At 43.1% G+C, this 16,059-nt stretch overlaps 1 protein-coding gene across 1 annotated transcript; it reads right to left on the minus strand.

Annotated features, from left to right (window-relative positions):
* Positions 1-217: 217 nt before the first annotated feature.
* On the minus strand, positions 218-1,177 carry LOC109260156 (olfactory receptor 10C1-like). The gene has a single exon (XM_019438189.2). It carries the CDS (start codon positions 1,175-1,177, stop codon positions 218-220), a length of 960 nt encoding a protein of 319 aa, XP_019293734.2.
* Positions 1,178-16,059: the final 14,882 nt, after the last annotated feature.

The following is a 16,059-nucleotide window of genomic DNA, read 5'->3' on the forward strand; positions in this document are numbered from 1 at the left end:
GGCTGCAGGGCTCAGAGTGTTATCACAGAAGGTCCTTACACAGGCTGCAGGGCTCAGAGTGTTATCACAGAAGGTCCTTACACAGGTTGCAGGGCTCAGAGTGTTATCACAGAAGGTCCTTACACAGGCTGCAGGGCTCACAGTGTATGTTTCTTTCTTTCCTCTTGGGTTGTGTGTGCATCTTTTCAAAGAGCAGATCTGCACAGTCCTTCGGTACCTACCCGCGAGTTAAAGCTTTTTTCCAGAGGGTTCTCCAGAGAGCTGCCTTGACCTCCTTGTTCCGCAAACTGTAAATGATGGGGTTGAGCATGGAGGTTACCACTGTGTAGAAGAGAGCTAGGAGCTTATCTATTCCTGGCGAATGGCTGGCCTTGGGCCTCAGGTAGGTGACAGACCCTGAGCCGTAGAAGAGCGTCACTACAAGCAGGTGGGAAGAGCAGGTGGACAGAGCTTTCCGGCGGCCTTCAGGTGAGGGCATGATCAGCACGGCAGCTAGGATTCTGCCATAGGAAGCGATGATCAGTAGAAATGGGCTGGAAATGCAAAGAACGGCTACAACAAAGACCGCGGCCTCGTTACGGGATGTATCCCCGCAGGCAAGAGCCAGGATAGGGGGGAGGTCACAGAAGAAGTGGTCTATTTCACAGGGGCCACAGAAGTTCAAGGAGAAAATATAGTTGGTCTGGCCCAAGCCTACCACGCAACCCACTGCCCAGGAAACCACGGCCAGCTGGGCACATAGCCCACGGCTCATTCGTGTCGCATAGTGTAGTGGGGAGCATATGGCCATGTAGCGGTCAAAAGCCATGGCCGCCAGAAGACAGCACTCACTGATGGCGAACAGCGTGAAGAAGAACATCTGTGTGGCACACCCCTCTCGGGAGATGCCCCGGGCCTCACTCACAAGGCTCTGAAGCATCTTGGGTATGACTGAACACGTGTAGCCAATCTCCAAGAGAGACAGGTTGGCCAGGAAGAAGTACATGGGCGTGTGGAGGGTGGGGTTGGTGCAGATGGCCAGGGCTATGAGAGCGTTGCCCGTCAGGGAGGCGAGGAACATGAGCAGGATGAGGGTGAATAGAAGCAAGCACTGCTCGGCAGCGGCAGAGAACTTGGCGAATGCAAAGTGCTTGACGGACTCGCTGTTGTCCTGCCACTGGGAACAGCTGAGGTTCATGACCTGGGAAGGGGTCAGCAGGCAAGGATTCGTTCAATATAAATGCAAATCTACCTCTAAAGAGCGCTAGTACGCCAGGTAGGTACATTTCTTACCTGCAAATCTAAAACTCAAAAAGTTTGGAAGTTACACTCACCCTCATGCCTTTAAGAACCAAATCCTACTCTGTGTTCACAATGCCAGCTGATCTGCTAAAAAATACACCTGGTCACCAAGCATGACATTGAAAACAAACATTAACTCCAGCCCATTTCTGTCTTCATCTAGTCTGACCCAGGAATTGCACTACTAGGTATGTAGAGGTGTGCTGTTTTGAAGGGGCACATGCACCCCAATGTTTATAGCAGCACTATCAACAATAGCCAAAGTATGGAAAGAGCCCAAATGTCCATCAATGGATGAATGGGTAAAGAAGATGTGGTATATATATACAATGGAGTATTTCTTGGCAATCAAAAAGAATGAAGTCTTGCCATTTGCAACTACATGGATGGAACTGGAGGGTATTATGCTAAGTGAAATTAGAGAAAGACAAAAATCATATGACTTCACTCATATGAGGACTTTAAGAGACAAAACAGATGAATGTAAGGGAAGAGAAGCAAAAATAACATAAAAACAGGGAGGGGGACAAAAACATAAGAGACTCTTAAATATGGAGAACAAACAGAGGGTTACTGGAGAGGGTGTGGAAGGGAGGATGGGCTAAATGGGTAAGGGGCACTAAGGAATCAACTCCTGAAATCAATGTTGCACTATATGCTAACTAACTTGGATGTAAATTTAGAAATAAATAAACTATTTTTTAAAAAAGTCTAACTTATAAACTAATTAGTGAAGATTTGCTCTTAGCAGAATCTTCTCTGGCCATCCAAGAGCACAGCACAAATTTCCTTCTGTTTTATTCATGGAGTTCCCATACATTTAATCACTGAGCTTTATCAAAAGTATTTTATGGGGCCAGAGGCAGGTGAGTGGTTTCCAATGTTCTTATACATTTTATTGTATCCTATTGAATAAAAGGTTATTTCTGGTAAAAAAAAAAAATACACCTGGTCACCAAGCATGACGTTGGAGAAAAAATTAACTCCAGCTCATTTCTGTCTTCATCCAGTCTGTTAATCAGTCTTCAGATACCACCAAAGGTCCTCTGTACCGATCCTTCCTTTTCCCCATTTCTGTTGTCACTGAGTCCTTCACACACTTACTCAGCACGTGTTTACTGAGCACAGAGATTCTGCCTTTCCTGCTGCAAGTCCTGAGATTCAACAATGAAAAACAACAACCCATTTCTTTCCAAATGGGACTTATTCAGTGAAAGAAAGTAGAGATTAAATAGCTATTCAGTAAATAAATAACTGCTGTACTGCAGAGAATTAAAGCCAGTGTGTCCTGGGGGCTCTGTGGGAACAGCAGGAGCCCGTACCCACTCTACACCACGTCTACACTGCATGCTGCGTTCACTGCATTGAGGCAACAGACTACTCTCCTGGTGATTCTTCTCATCTGCCAGGCTTTCCCTGTCACAGAATTCTTTGCTAAATGAGCACTGCCTTCAAGTTACAATTCAGATGTCTTATTAACGTCATTCATGCAAACCCATGGATTGGCTCAGTGACTATGACAGAGACGTTTGCCCCTTAACCAGAGGCCTCCTGTGACTGTCCTATCGAACCACACGCACTCGCACCTTTTAGAGTGTGCCTTTCTTGCACGTGTTTCCTTTGTGCTGATTTTCTCGCAGGGACTTGACCTCTGCCTCCCTGACTGTCCACCCAGTGAAGCGCCCACTGTGTTCAGGCTGCAGGATGCATCTTCTCCTCTCTGGAAACTTCTTCCTCACTCCTGCTCTGCCCTGTCCCCATAGCGGGTGTGGACATGTCCCTGCGTGTGTTCCCACCACCTGGTAACTCACACTCCTCCAAGGCAACTGCTCATTTCTTCCTGAGCGGAGCCTTGGACACAGACACGGAGTGCAGAATTGTATTTATCAGGATGCCTGGGTGGCTCAGTCGGTTAAGTGTCTGACCCTTGATTTAGGCTCAGGTCATGATCTCACAGTTCGTGAGTTCGAGCTCTGCGTTGGGCTCTGCACTGACAGTGCAGATCCTGCTTAGGATTCTCTGTCTTTCTCTGCCCCCCCTCTCCTCTCTCTCTGTCTCAAATAAATAAATAAACATTTAAAAGAAACTAATTGCATTTACTTACCTCTTACACGCACCACACTTACTAACGAATATGTTCTCGTGTAACGAGGAAAAGCTTGAACGCTCAGCTTTACTTTTCTGCCCACGGGTGCTGAGTCTGTTTTCTGAGGCTAGCTATGATAAATCTCATCTTCTTCAAATGTCCCAAATGTGACCGTCACCTTTCTCTCAATCTAGGAACATCAACTCCCGGCAAAATAGCCCTCGTTCCGTTTGTGGACGTCCTGCACTTTGGGTTGTTCTTTGGAAACGTCATGAGGCAAAGCTCCAAGCCAGGTCTGCCATCCCAGGGGCGGGAGAGCAGGGAGGTCACATGCCTGTCGGCCTGGACTCTATCTGCTCTAGCGTCACCTGAGATCCTGTTTGTACATTAGTTCATAACACATCACTGTTTATCGCACAGTAACGTGTGATGCTGGCACATGTAACACAAAAGTGCTTCCTGAGGTTGCACGTTATTGTGGATAGACAAGAACATGAGGTCCACTCACGAAAACCTAGCACAAAAATGTGCATTCTTGCATACACACGTACACCCACACACAGAAACACACATTCCAATCCACACCGAGTAGCATAGTAATCACGAGTGTTTTGGAGCTATTCTATCTGGGTTCAAATCCTAATGCAGCCATCTAGGGCTGGGTCAAAGTCAACATTTCCTGGAACTATCTGTTCCTCAATTTTCCCATTTGTAAAAGGAGGTGACAGTGGTATGTCCCTAACGGGGTTGCTATGAGGTTGAGTTAATTCCCATGAAAGCACCTAGAAAGTGGTTCAACGCGCAGTAAGCATCGGCCATGGCAGCGGCTGTGTCCGGGTACACTGTGGTGTTCGTCACCATAGATTTACCTTCACACACACTCCCTCTTGTGGGATTTTCATCCATCCCTGGTCATTTCTCCTGCCTCTTCTTCATCCCCATGTCATGATTTGCTGTGCACCTGCCGTGATGGAAAGAGGAACAGCAGAAAACACACACACATCCATACACACATAAAGATGCTTCCTGAGTGTTATGTCCTGAGAAAAAATAGTTACGTTGTGGATCGTTTTAATCTACTAATTTGGGTGTCCACGGAGCTATGCAAAAGGTCCAAAGTTAAGGATGGGAACAAGTGATCTGATCTAAAACTGGGAAATAAGAAATAACAACTCTGCGTAATGACAGGGGCTCCCACATCAAGTAGTCTATTATAATGTACTTATACAGATATTAAAGCATTTATAAACCTTTTTCCTGCATTGAAATTGTTTTTAACATCTATGTTTCCCATGAAAGCACACAATTCAGTGAAGCCTGAGGCAACAAAAACAGACAATGACGTACTTATCTTTGTTTTTACCCAAAACATTTTCTTGAATTTCCTGACTCTTCAGTCAGGGTCTACAGACAGAAAACTCTGCCTGTGGAGGTGTCAGTCCATTTGTCAGTTAGACACGTGCACAGGCCTCTTACCCTGCACATCTTCCCTCATATTGGGAAGACAGCAGTTTCCTGAGTGGTGCCGATAGAGGTGCAGTGACATCCTGATGGTCTCCTTTCCTAAATGTCCCACCCCGTTTGGACAGCGGACAGGAAATGCTGGGCCTGTTTTGGGGCTAGGAGTCGGGCAATGCTGGGGGTGGACGGCACGCAGTGGGGCCGCTCACACGGCCTAATGTGTGCTATGGCAGCTGTTGTGCTTTGGCCTCCCAGTATGAACAAAAAAGTCATCCTATGATAAGGACATTTTAAAACCTCACAAGTTCAGAGACAGTTGGAGAAACAGGCTAACAGAGGCAGCAAAGGTCTGTGAGTGTTTCTAACTGTTGAACAAAGAATGGCACTCTGCCTGGAAATAAATACTGAATCATATAACAATGAATGTACAGGACTCACTGGAGGTGAGGGTACAACCAAATGCAGTCAGTCTCTTTTCCCTCCCTCTCTGTCACTTGGCCTGATACTGAAGCAGGTAAAATCCGATTTTTTAAATCACAAATCCTGCTGTTTTCAGGATTTACTGTGTTGGCCTTAGTCTGGGGACCTGAGGCCCATGTGGTGGAGACCAGCCTTACGTACACCGATCACGGCTGTGCAGCCAGTGAAGAAGTGGAAGCAGAAAGGGCCTCCAGCTAGTACAGCAGCCGAGTGTGAACGTCGCTTCTGCTCTCACCTGACACCTTTTCTTGACTTCAAGTTTCTGATTCATCATTTTCACGTGAAGGAAGGATGACGAAGCCTTCCTATCTTTCTTGCTAAGTTGTTTTGAGTTAAAAATGCAAACACTGTGGAGGCAGGCCATGGATAAAAAGTAAGAAATGGCCATGAAAATGCAATTAATCAGCATTAAAATCTCTTGCCTTCTGAAACAATGAATGAACTCCTAGGACACCGCACGGACTATTTTCTGTTGTTATTCTCTATTGTTAAATTGTAACATACACAAAATAAATATATGCCATATAATATATAACTATATTATTATCAGTCTATAAGAGTAACTTATGAAGGGTGTGATCAAGCAGATAGTAACATCATATAACCTAAAGATATCCAAGTTTCATGCCCCGTGATAAATTCTACTTATAGATTCCTATTCCATGTGATCAGATTAAGTGGCCCTTGGACACTGGCAAGATTCTGAAGGTTTACACTTCGACATGGACTTTCAGTGATAGGTGGATGTATGAGAAGTAGGAGGGAAATAAGGTGATTTTCATGCTCAGCCCTAAAAGCCAAGACAAACACTCTCTATAGACTTCTGCTTTGGAAATAACCCAGCACGAGATGATTGGGTCATCTCCACATAATGAGAAATGTTCCTTAACTGACTCATTCTCTTATTAATCTCCATTTTCATAACAAAATATTTCTTTTTTCCAATCAACCAAAGGAAAACTTGTTATACATTATTAGACACTGTATCTGAAACAGCACAGTGCCTGGCATACAAGAAACACTCAGAAGTATTAATGTTCATTATAATGAAGTTTTCATTTCTAAAATGTCTGCATAGTAGATACAACCTATGTAAATGGCTCGTTACGGATTACAGAGGTGGTTACCCATTGCTTTCCACAATTTCCCCGTAGTCACTTCTTCGAGGACCTGAGGTGATGCCTTAACATAACGTAGCAGAAACTATTTTGTCATTTGATTGGGTTAACGTGTACAGGACAATCTAGGTAGTTCATTCCCCAACAATAAGGTATTTCCATTTCCTATGAAGGATTTAATTTAGAACAACTCACAGCAATTTTATGACAGGAATACTGGCAAATTGGGTAGACTGTTCCACTCTCTGGAGATGGAGGAAATAGCTGATTAAATAGTGCTCAGAAGGAAAATGCTGCAGGTGCTGGCTCTCTGTTTCCACACTTTAAGCCACTATCTCCTACAGCCTCTCTTCTGGAAACATCCACTTATGCCACATTCCTTTAATCATAACGTTTGGGGGAAAGACCAGGTGGTTATGGCCACTGCCTGGTTTCCTCTGCACCCTCCCCTTACAACCTCTCAAAATCCAGAGGCTGTAAGTCTGTGGATCCTCTAAGACTGTTCATCCAGAGGCTTGGATTGTGCTCAGCACCTCCCAGCTCTCAGGACACCTCTGTGTCTCATGGGATCATGTCCCTCCAGCAATGCCCTCCACGCTCCCGCTGCCCCCTACGAATGCACACAAGGCTGTGTCAATTACATGATGATATAGTTGAGCCTTCCTCCTTCCTGGAAAACAACAGAGCTTGAACAGTTATATTTGGATTCTTCTGGCTCTGGATCCTTAGCCTTCTTCCTCCCCAAGGAGGCAGATTTCTTTTCACTGGAGACTCTCAGGGAGCAGTGTGATTCTGCCTCTCAGGAATTGTCAGGGGCAATTCCTCTATCTGTTGGTAAATGCTAACAGGTAAATGCTAAAGAAGTAAAAGTAAAAGACAAAAAGAAATCAATAGTTATAATGAAAGCTATATTATGGGTAACTGCTACCCCAGTCTGTGTACAAAGCATGATATGAATTCCATGAAATGCACTGTTGCAACCAAATCTTTGACAACTCTATTAGTATAAAATATTAAGATTTCAATTTTTTGTCTGATTGAACAAAACTCATGAAAAACAATTATGAAAACTACATAACATTCATGTCATATTACATCGATGCAGTTAATATTTATTCCAACTATTATAAAAAACTCAAATTAATAAATCATAGTAATCTTGTTACACATGAGTTTGGCAAAGTGTCTACTTTTTTCTATCAAAGGTAATAATAAAATCATCAAAAGTCAAAGGGTATATATTAGGATAGATAAATAAATAAAACTGTAAATACAGTTTTACAGGAAAAAACTGTAAGGTACTGAATGCTTCTTATTTAAATGCTACAGAAAAGTGGGTAAGGTACTACGTCCCTATTATTGTCATGATACAAAGGCAAGGAGACGTAGGAAAGGCGAAAGTGTCATTTAGGTAGAAAATTCCCCTGGTTGGAGCCCTCTCAGGTGAAGTGAGAACGTGTTCATGGGAACCCCACACAAGAGCTTACTGTCCCAAGTATACATTCTGATTTGTACTTTTTGCTTTAAGTCCTCCTGAATTGGAACCTGACAGCTTGAATGTGATTAAAATGTAGTTCTCCTACAGTTATCACTCCCTAATTCGAACACAGAGCCAAGGGGTTTTTATTAGGTTTATCCATACAGGACGAGACAGCTGTCCTCTCCAACATTCTCCCCCTTAGTAACAGAATACAGACTTTATTTGTGGCAAATGCTCTAGTTCAGGAACTTTTCTCAGCTTCTCTTGCAGCGAGGTGCACCCACACCTAACTCTGGCCGAGAAGACATGAACAGAGGCAGGTTGGTATGACCAAGAGGTTTCCTGAAAGGGAGGGAGACTGCCCTGCTTTGCCCCTCTCTGTCCATCCTGCGGCCTGGGAGCCCAGTATGACGTCCGCTTCAGCCTGGCTTACACCTTGCACACAAAGGACAACTCCAAAGCTGGGGGACGTTGGAATAGAAGGCCAGAGAGACACGAATTCTGGACAAAGTGGACTTCATTGTGTGAGATGTATAAACTTGTATTTGTTAAGAAGGCACAGGTGTTTGGGAATCTTTCACTATGCGCCCCAGATTCAGTGGTAACCTCTCAAGCAGGTGGTTCGGGTAAGGTGAGGAAAGCTGCTGGGATTCTGTGGACTTTCTATCCTGGACACAGGACTTTGCCCCTCTCCATCTGTCAGCACGAAGGAGCAAATGTGCTTGTTAGAGCTTTTTTTAAAAAAAAAAATTTTTTTTAACGTTTATTTATTTTTGAGACAGAGAAAGACAGAGCATGAACGGGGAAGGGGCAGAGAGAGAGGGAGACACAGAATCAGAAGCAGGCTCCAAGCTCCGAGCCATCAGCCCAGAGCCTGACACAGGGCTCTAACTCACGGACTGTGAGATCGTGACCTGAGCCGAAGTCGGACGCTCAACCGACTGAGCCACCCAGGCGCCCCTGTTAGAGCTTTTTAATCGAAGGACATTACTTTAAGTGTCATTAAATGGCCTTAGCACTGGAAGAATGCTAAGGAAGTTAGTAGCAAGTTGAGTTAAAAGGGAGAGTTTTGTGGAAGGAGACCTGGCTGGAAGCGAAGGGATGAGAGAAGAAAATAAAGGCAGGTGTTCAGAGCTACAGAATGTTTTGGCACAGGTGCACAGCCTGTCTGGGAGAAGTGCTAGCATGGTCTTTCCCCTAAAATACGCGGGTGTGTGCACTGCTAAGTAGGAGTTGTACGTAGCAGCAGAGCCTCTAACATAACGCATTCAAATCCTTAAAGTGTCCCAAGTAATATGCTCTCCAAGGAAAAAAGATACTTATTCCAGGAATAGTAATACACACTACTAGTTACTTAGTTTTTATTTGTTCATATTTGGCTTTTTAATTAGCATTGTTATATGTAATTATATAGCTTTATGCTTAAATATATGTTTCAAATAAGCAATTTTATGAGGGAAGGAGAAATGGAGAGGAAAGCAGTTTAGTAGAATGAGCGAAGGTTATCAGTTTATTCAAAACATATCCATTTGGATGGAGCCAGAGGGTGTTAGGCTAAGCAAAATGGTTTCAGTCATGTGTGGAATTTAAGAAGCAAGCAGATAAACATAGGGGGAAAAAAGAGACAAGAGAGGGCAAACCATAAAACAGACTCTGAACTCTAGAGAGCACCCTGGCGGCCACCAGAGGGGAGGGGTGGATGGGGAAAGGGCTGATGGGGATGGAGGAGGACACTGGGCGGAGCATCAGGGGTTGTAGGTGACGGGTCACTACATAGTACACCTGAAACCAGTATTACGCTGTTTCCGCGAAGCCTGCGTTAGCACGATGTTGACAAATGCACGTGTCAGGGTAGGGTACTGAATAATTATGTGGATCTTTTTCAAAAACTGCCTGACCCTGATTTGCTAGTTTCTGTGGACGACTGCTAGAAGGGGGGCGAAGACGTTTGTTTAGGCAAAATCTCTTTATTTTACTCATAATCTTACAAGATGCCGTTGACGAAACACGGTGGATCTCCAGGAAAAAGACAACACAAGCTGGAAGAACTGGGCAATAATTAATCCCCACTTGTATATGTCCATTTATGTCACCATATGCTCTCTGTGAGTTTTGTATCATTACCCCCCTCCTGAATGTGCACGGCTCCCCCACGTACAACACACACGTGACACTCTTGCCCACGCACACAGACACGCGCACACGCATGCACACGACGCACGCACACTCACAGGACGCGCGCACACGTGCTCACGCACTCACAGGACTCGCGCGCACGCACAAGGACACACAGGACGCACGCGCACGTACACGCATGCGCGCACACCCTACCTCCCGTCTCAAAGCGGGTCAACCGTGTCCTCGCGCTGGCTTGTCGCAGGGCACGGACCTGGCCAGGTTCGCGCTGAAGACTGGGCACAGGGAGCCCGAATCAGAGGACCTTGGCTGCCGGCTGCAGGACCAGACCCACAGGCAGCCGACACTGCTTCCTGCCGTCTCTCTGCTGCGTCTCCTGACACACACCTGTGTCACCTGCCAGCCGTTGTTGACCTGCAGTGCAGATGTAACCAGTCCAGAATGTCCCCAGTCAACCTGCTCGGGTCTCAGCCCTTTCTCTTCTGTAAGTGTTGGCCTTGCCGAGTTAAATCAGTCCCCTGATTGATCTCCGGTATAAATAGTGTGCCGTTGATTAGCTGGACGTCTTTGAGCTAATTAGCAGTGCATCCCTGGAGGTCCCTGCGATGCCGCGTCCCTGGACCCCACGCTGGACCAACGGAAACAGGTGGTCTGCAGGGGACCTCCTCGGCTGCAGCCACCCTCCCGAGTCTGTTCTGGTGAGTTTCCCGGTTGAGCTGTTTTAGGTCTTGCATGTACACCTGAGTCTTTGCCAAGTTAGCGTTCCGTTGATGTTTTGATGGTGCACAGCCAGTCGTGTCCGCCGTGGTGCCAGCAGACCGGATTTTCAGTCGTGACCTTTACATTTCGAGTGTTAAGTGATTTCTGTCCAGTGACAGATCTTGGGAATCCGGCCGCAGCCAGGCGAAGGGTGAATCTGATTCGTTCGGTGTGTAAGTGCGTGTGCTTACTTGTGTGAGGACCCTTGTCTGTCTAGCAGGGCTGTTTTCTGCCCCGGGAGTCCCAGGGTGAGAGGTTTAGTCTTCTGTCTCTCTGACTTTTGCTGAATCTTCTCTGTGCGTTGTGTCTGTACGACTGTGAGTGTTCCCAGCCTGAAGCTCAGGACTCTGTTCCTCTCCCCAACACTCTGACTTTTTAAAATGTAGATTCAGGGCAGGCCCAATAATTGTCGGTGTGCAAAATGGAGTTTGTGTGCCAAAGTGTATCGTAGCATCCCAGGTTCTCCAACAGATATTTTTGGTGTTAACAAAATTGTATTGTATTGTAACAAAATTGTATTGGTGTTAACAAAAATGAAAAGAAACTGAACCCCTGCTCTCTCACATTCAGCCTTCTTTGGTTTGCTAAAGTCTTTAAATGATGAAAGAATTGGAATCAGTGCTCCTTCACGCCTCCTTAGGTAAGAGAAGTCAAGTCATTGCAAATTGGACAAATTGATTCAGGAAAATGAGGGTTTTGTAGAGCTGTGTAAATCAAGATTTAGTATTTCCCAAACCTTAAGCCAGCTCATCTTTTAATAAAAAACTGATGGAAACCAATGTCACTATGTTAAGGGACATGAGCACAGAAGGATATCTCACCAAGTTCAAAGGGAATCAGGTCACTACTAGGATTTCTCATCAGTGAGGATTCTGGAGTGATCTAATGATATTTAGTGGCACGTCTTTATTTCCTTTGTTGTACATGAACGCTTTGGTTTCTATTTTAAATCATGTTCTATTACTTTTATGGATCTAATGTGCACAAGAGTTGATACAATTTTCAATTTTTATAAATAAGACTTTTTTTTTAGCAAACAGATCAGTATTCCTTGTCTTCATAAAGAGGGAGATAATGAAAATATTCCTCTTGAAATGCAAAGGCATCCTGTTTGTTTTACAAGTAACAGTATACTATCAGCTTATCCCATTTGACGTGGATTCTTAATTGTTTTATAAAGTATAACATGCATAATGAAGAAAACACTAAACCTAACTGAATTACCACAAAGTGAGAACAAAACACATTCAACCACTTCCAAATGGAAATCTAGAATGTTACCCCACCTCCAGACCCCCTCATATCCATCCCATTTGCTGTTTCCACATTCCTCCCCAAAGGTAATCATCATCCAGATGTCTACAAAGTTTGTTTTACTTGTTTTTGAAATTTTCGTGCGTCCAAACATGTAGTACTAATCTTTCCATCTGACTTGTTTCTGAGATTCACCTGGGATGTTGCAGGTAGCAAGGCTTTGTTTCGTTGTGTATAGTATTATATATATGGATATATTACAATTTTATTGATCTACTTTACTACTGATGAATAGTTGGCAATTTCTATTTGGTTTTATTATTAATACTGTTTGCATAAGCATTTTAGTTGAGCTATTTTCTGAGTATCTGTAGCAGCAGAATTCCTGGGTACTAAGATATGCATACACTAGGCTTTAGTAGGTGCACTGCCTACTGGTTTCCAAGATGGACGAGCCACTTAGACTCCCACCAGCCATGGATGAGAATTCCATCTATTCACGTTTTGCCAACACTTGGAACTATCGGTCTGTTTTAGTTTAGGTAACCCTGTAAGCATGCGGCGGTATTGAACTGTGAGTTTAATTTGCATTTCCTTGGTGACTAATGTAGGTGAATATCTTTTTGTATATTGATCCGTCATTTCATTTTTTGTGAAGCACTTCAGGACATTTTTCATTAGGTCATTTGTCTTTTTCTTCTTGATTTATAACTATTTACATATTCTGGTCTAGCTTTTGAAGTTGTATTATAAACATCTTCTCTCACTCTGTTGTTTGCCTTTTCACTTTCTTAACGGTATCTTGTGATTAGCAGAAGTTTCTAGAATTAATGTGGTCTAATTTATCAGTCACTGCCTTTATAGTTAGTGCTACTTATGCATTAGGTTTTTTTAAACTTTTGCCGACCCCAAGATCATGATCATATTCTTCAGGGTTATTTTCCCAGATGGTTTAATATTTTGCCATTCAAATTTATAATATCTAAACTCTATGGGGAAGTAGTTTCTGAGGCAAAGTGTCAATATTTATTTTATGTGGATAGACAAAGTACTATTTATCTTATTAAATATCGCCATGCCCCCTCTCCACTGCCAAGTTCTTTATAAACCTAACGTCCAGGTTCATGTGGGTCTGTTTCTCTACTGTACTTCACTGTTTTCTGTGTGTATTCCTACACCCATAAGAGACCATAATTGCTGTCTCTTTATACTAAATCTTGATATCAAGTATTCCAAATCCTCTGACTTCGATTAGAAGGTAAAGTTGCAAGCCTGTCTCCCTCATGAGCATAATCTAGAATTCCAGCTAATAATTAGCATTTTTAATCTAGCAATTTATAAAAAGGAAAACAGACTATAACAAAGTTGATTTTATTGTAGGAATTCAGAGTTCTTTTTAATGTTAAAAAGTCAGTTAACAGAATATATTATATTAGAAAAACTAACAAGGGAAAATTATGTAATCATTTCAATAGATGTAGAAGTCTTTGTTTTCTCTTTAGACAGTAAAAGCTGTATAAAATACAGCATCCATTCACGTTAACATAAAGACACACCTAGCATTACCAACAATAGAAGAGAACTTTCTTCATCTGATAAAGGGTAGCTGTAAAAGTCTCAGAAGAAGGGAAGGTCCCTTATGCTTAAAAAAATTCAACAAAATTGAAGAACCAACCATTTTAATGGAAATTTCCCAGGGTTATAGTTACCATATGTGACCAAGAAATGAAGCCTAAAAGTTCGGGACCATGCACACACAAGATCCTTTGAAATACTCCATCCTGCACCTCTTACACCCTGAGGTCACAACAGACTATCAGAAAAGACACTGCTCGGTAGCCCTTACCTTTCTGCATGTGATACATATCAGGCCTGTAAATGGGGGTAAAACCCACTAACTTTTCTTTTTAATTCTGCCAAACAACTTGAATACCAACTTTATTTACATAAAGATAGAATCCAGAAAAGATCAGTGTATTTGAAAAACCAAGAGTCAATCACAAAACCTACTCCCTACCCCCTCTATGAAGTCACAAACAACATAAGATGCGTAAATGCTTAGGGAGGGTGGATAGTAATGATCCCTTAGAGAGGATTGGGAATACAATGTAATGTCTGAAACGTGATTTCTCATCCTGTATACACTTCTGAAATACAACACCTGTACATAGGGCACACACACAAGCATATACATATTAGAAAAAATGAGGAAATTTATATTGGGATAGAAGAGGAATGACAGACCAAGAGAATGAGAAGGCAAGCCACAGACTGGGAGAAAATGTTTGCAAAAGACATACCTGATAAAGGACTGGTATCCAACATATACAAAAAGCTATTAAAACTCAACATGAAGAAAACAAACAACCTCATTAACAAGTGCACCCACAACCTTAACCTCAGCAAGGAACAGATGTTAGAGCAGCGTATGAACAGATGCTCCACATCATACGTCGTTATGTAAATGCAAATTAAGGCAGCAGTGAGATACTACTATATACCAATGAGCATGACCGGAATCCAGAACACAAACAACACCAAGTGTGTGTGACGATGTGGAACAATAGGAACGCTCATTCATTCCTGGTGGGTATGCAAAATGGCGCAGCCACTTTGGGAGACAGTTTGGTGGTTTCTCACAGAACTAAACATACTCTTACCGTGTGGTCCAGCAGTCACACTCCTTAGTATTTACCCAAAGTGGTTGAAAACGTATGTTCTCACAAAAACCTGCTCATGGATGTTTATCATAGCTGGATTCGTAATTGAAAAATCATGGAAGCAAGGACCAAGATGTGCTTCAGTAGGTGAATCAATAAATAAACTGTGGTCCATCCACACAGTGGAATATGATTCATCACTTTTTAAAAAGAAAGGAGCTATCCAGCCGTGAAAAGACATTGAGGAACTTAAATGCATATTAAGTGAAAAAAAGCTGGCCTGAAAAGGCTATATACCATAATGATTCCAACTGTATGACATTCTGGAAAAGGCAAAACTATGGAGACAGTAAAGAGTTCAGTGTTTGCCTGGCGTTGGGAGAGGGAGGGATGAACAGGTGGAGCACGGAGGACGTTTCGGGCAGTGAAAACACTCTGTATGATACTATAATGGTGGGTACATGTCATTGTGTATTTATCTTAAACCCACAGAATGGACACTGAGAGTGAACCCTCATGTAAATAATGGACTTTGGGTGATAATGATGTGTCAGTGTGGGTCCATCAATTATAACAAATGTCCCCTCTGGTGTAGATAGTGGGGAAGGCTGTGTGCAGAGGGGCAGGGGCATGGGAGGGGGTCTCTCTGAATCTCTCAGTTTTGCTGTAGATCTAAATCTACTCCTCCAAAAATGAAGTCTTTATAGAAAAAGATGTCAGAAATTTTGTCACATCTTCAAACAGCTCATTTTCATTACTCATCAGGAGCATTGAACTATATACCCACTGCTCAGACATAGGTAGAAAGGACCACTGTGTGTTGCCACTAATAAAATAACTTGTACATTACAGTTTTGAGAGTAGATGCTTTTTCATATTCTTCTGCTGTAAATTTACCCAGATGAAGATGTGGTCATTTTTTCCCCTCTGTTCCAAATGTGAAACCATAACTTGCACAAGAAGATAGGAAGAGAAGTAATTAAAATTTAATAAGACGTATTGATAGTAGGAATGTTCTTTCGATGTTTGGGCTGTTTTCATAGTACATGAGAGATATTTGGTTGTGTCAAGCCTACACATCCTTGCCTCGAGGTAGGCCTTTCATCCAGCAATGGTTACATAAAATGTAGAATCTATGAAACCGGAACTGGGGAGAGAGAGGCAAACCAAGAAACAGACTCTCAACTATAGAGAACAAACTTCCGGTGACCAGAGGGAACTTTGGGTGGGGGATGGGGGAAACAGGTGATGGGGATTAAGGAGGGCATGTGTCGTGATGGGCACTGGGTGATGTATGGAAGTGTTCTATCACTAGATTCTACACCTGGAACTATTACACTGTAC

The sequence above is a fragment of the Panthera pardus genome, unplaced genomic scaffold (assembly GCF_024362965.1).
Source record: "Panthera pardus isolate Hobbes unplaced genomic scaffold, ASM2436296v1 HiC_scaffold_17, whole genome shotgun sequence".
Classification (NCBI taxonomy): Eukaryota; Metazoa; Chordata; class Mammalia; order Carnivora; family Felidae; genus Panthera; species Panthera pardus.

Excerpts from the sequence above, each read along its gene's own strand:
- LOC109260156 (XM_019438189.2), bottom strand. The coding sequence starts at position 1,177 with ATGAACCTCAGCTGTTCCCAGTGGCAGGACAACAGCGAGTCCGTCAAG.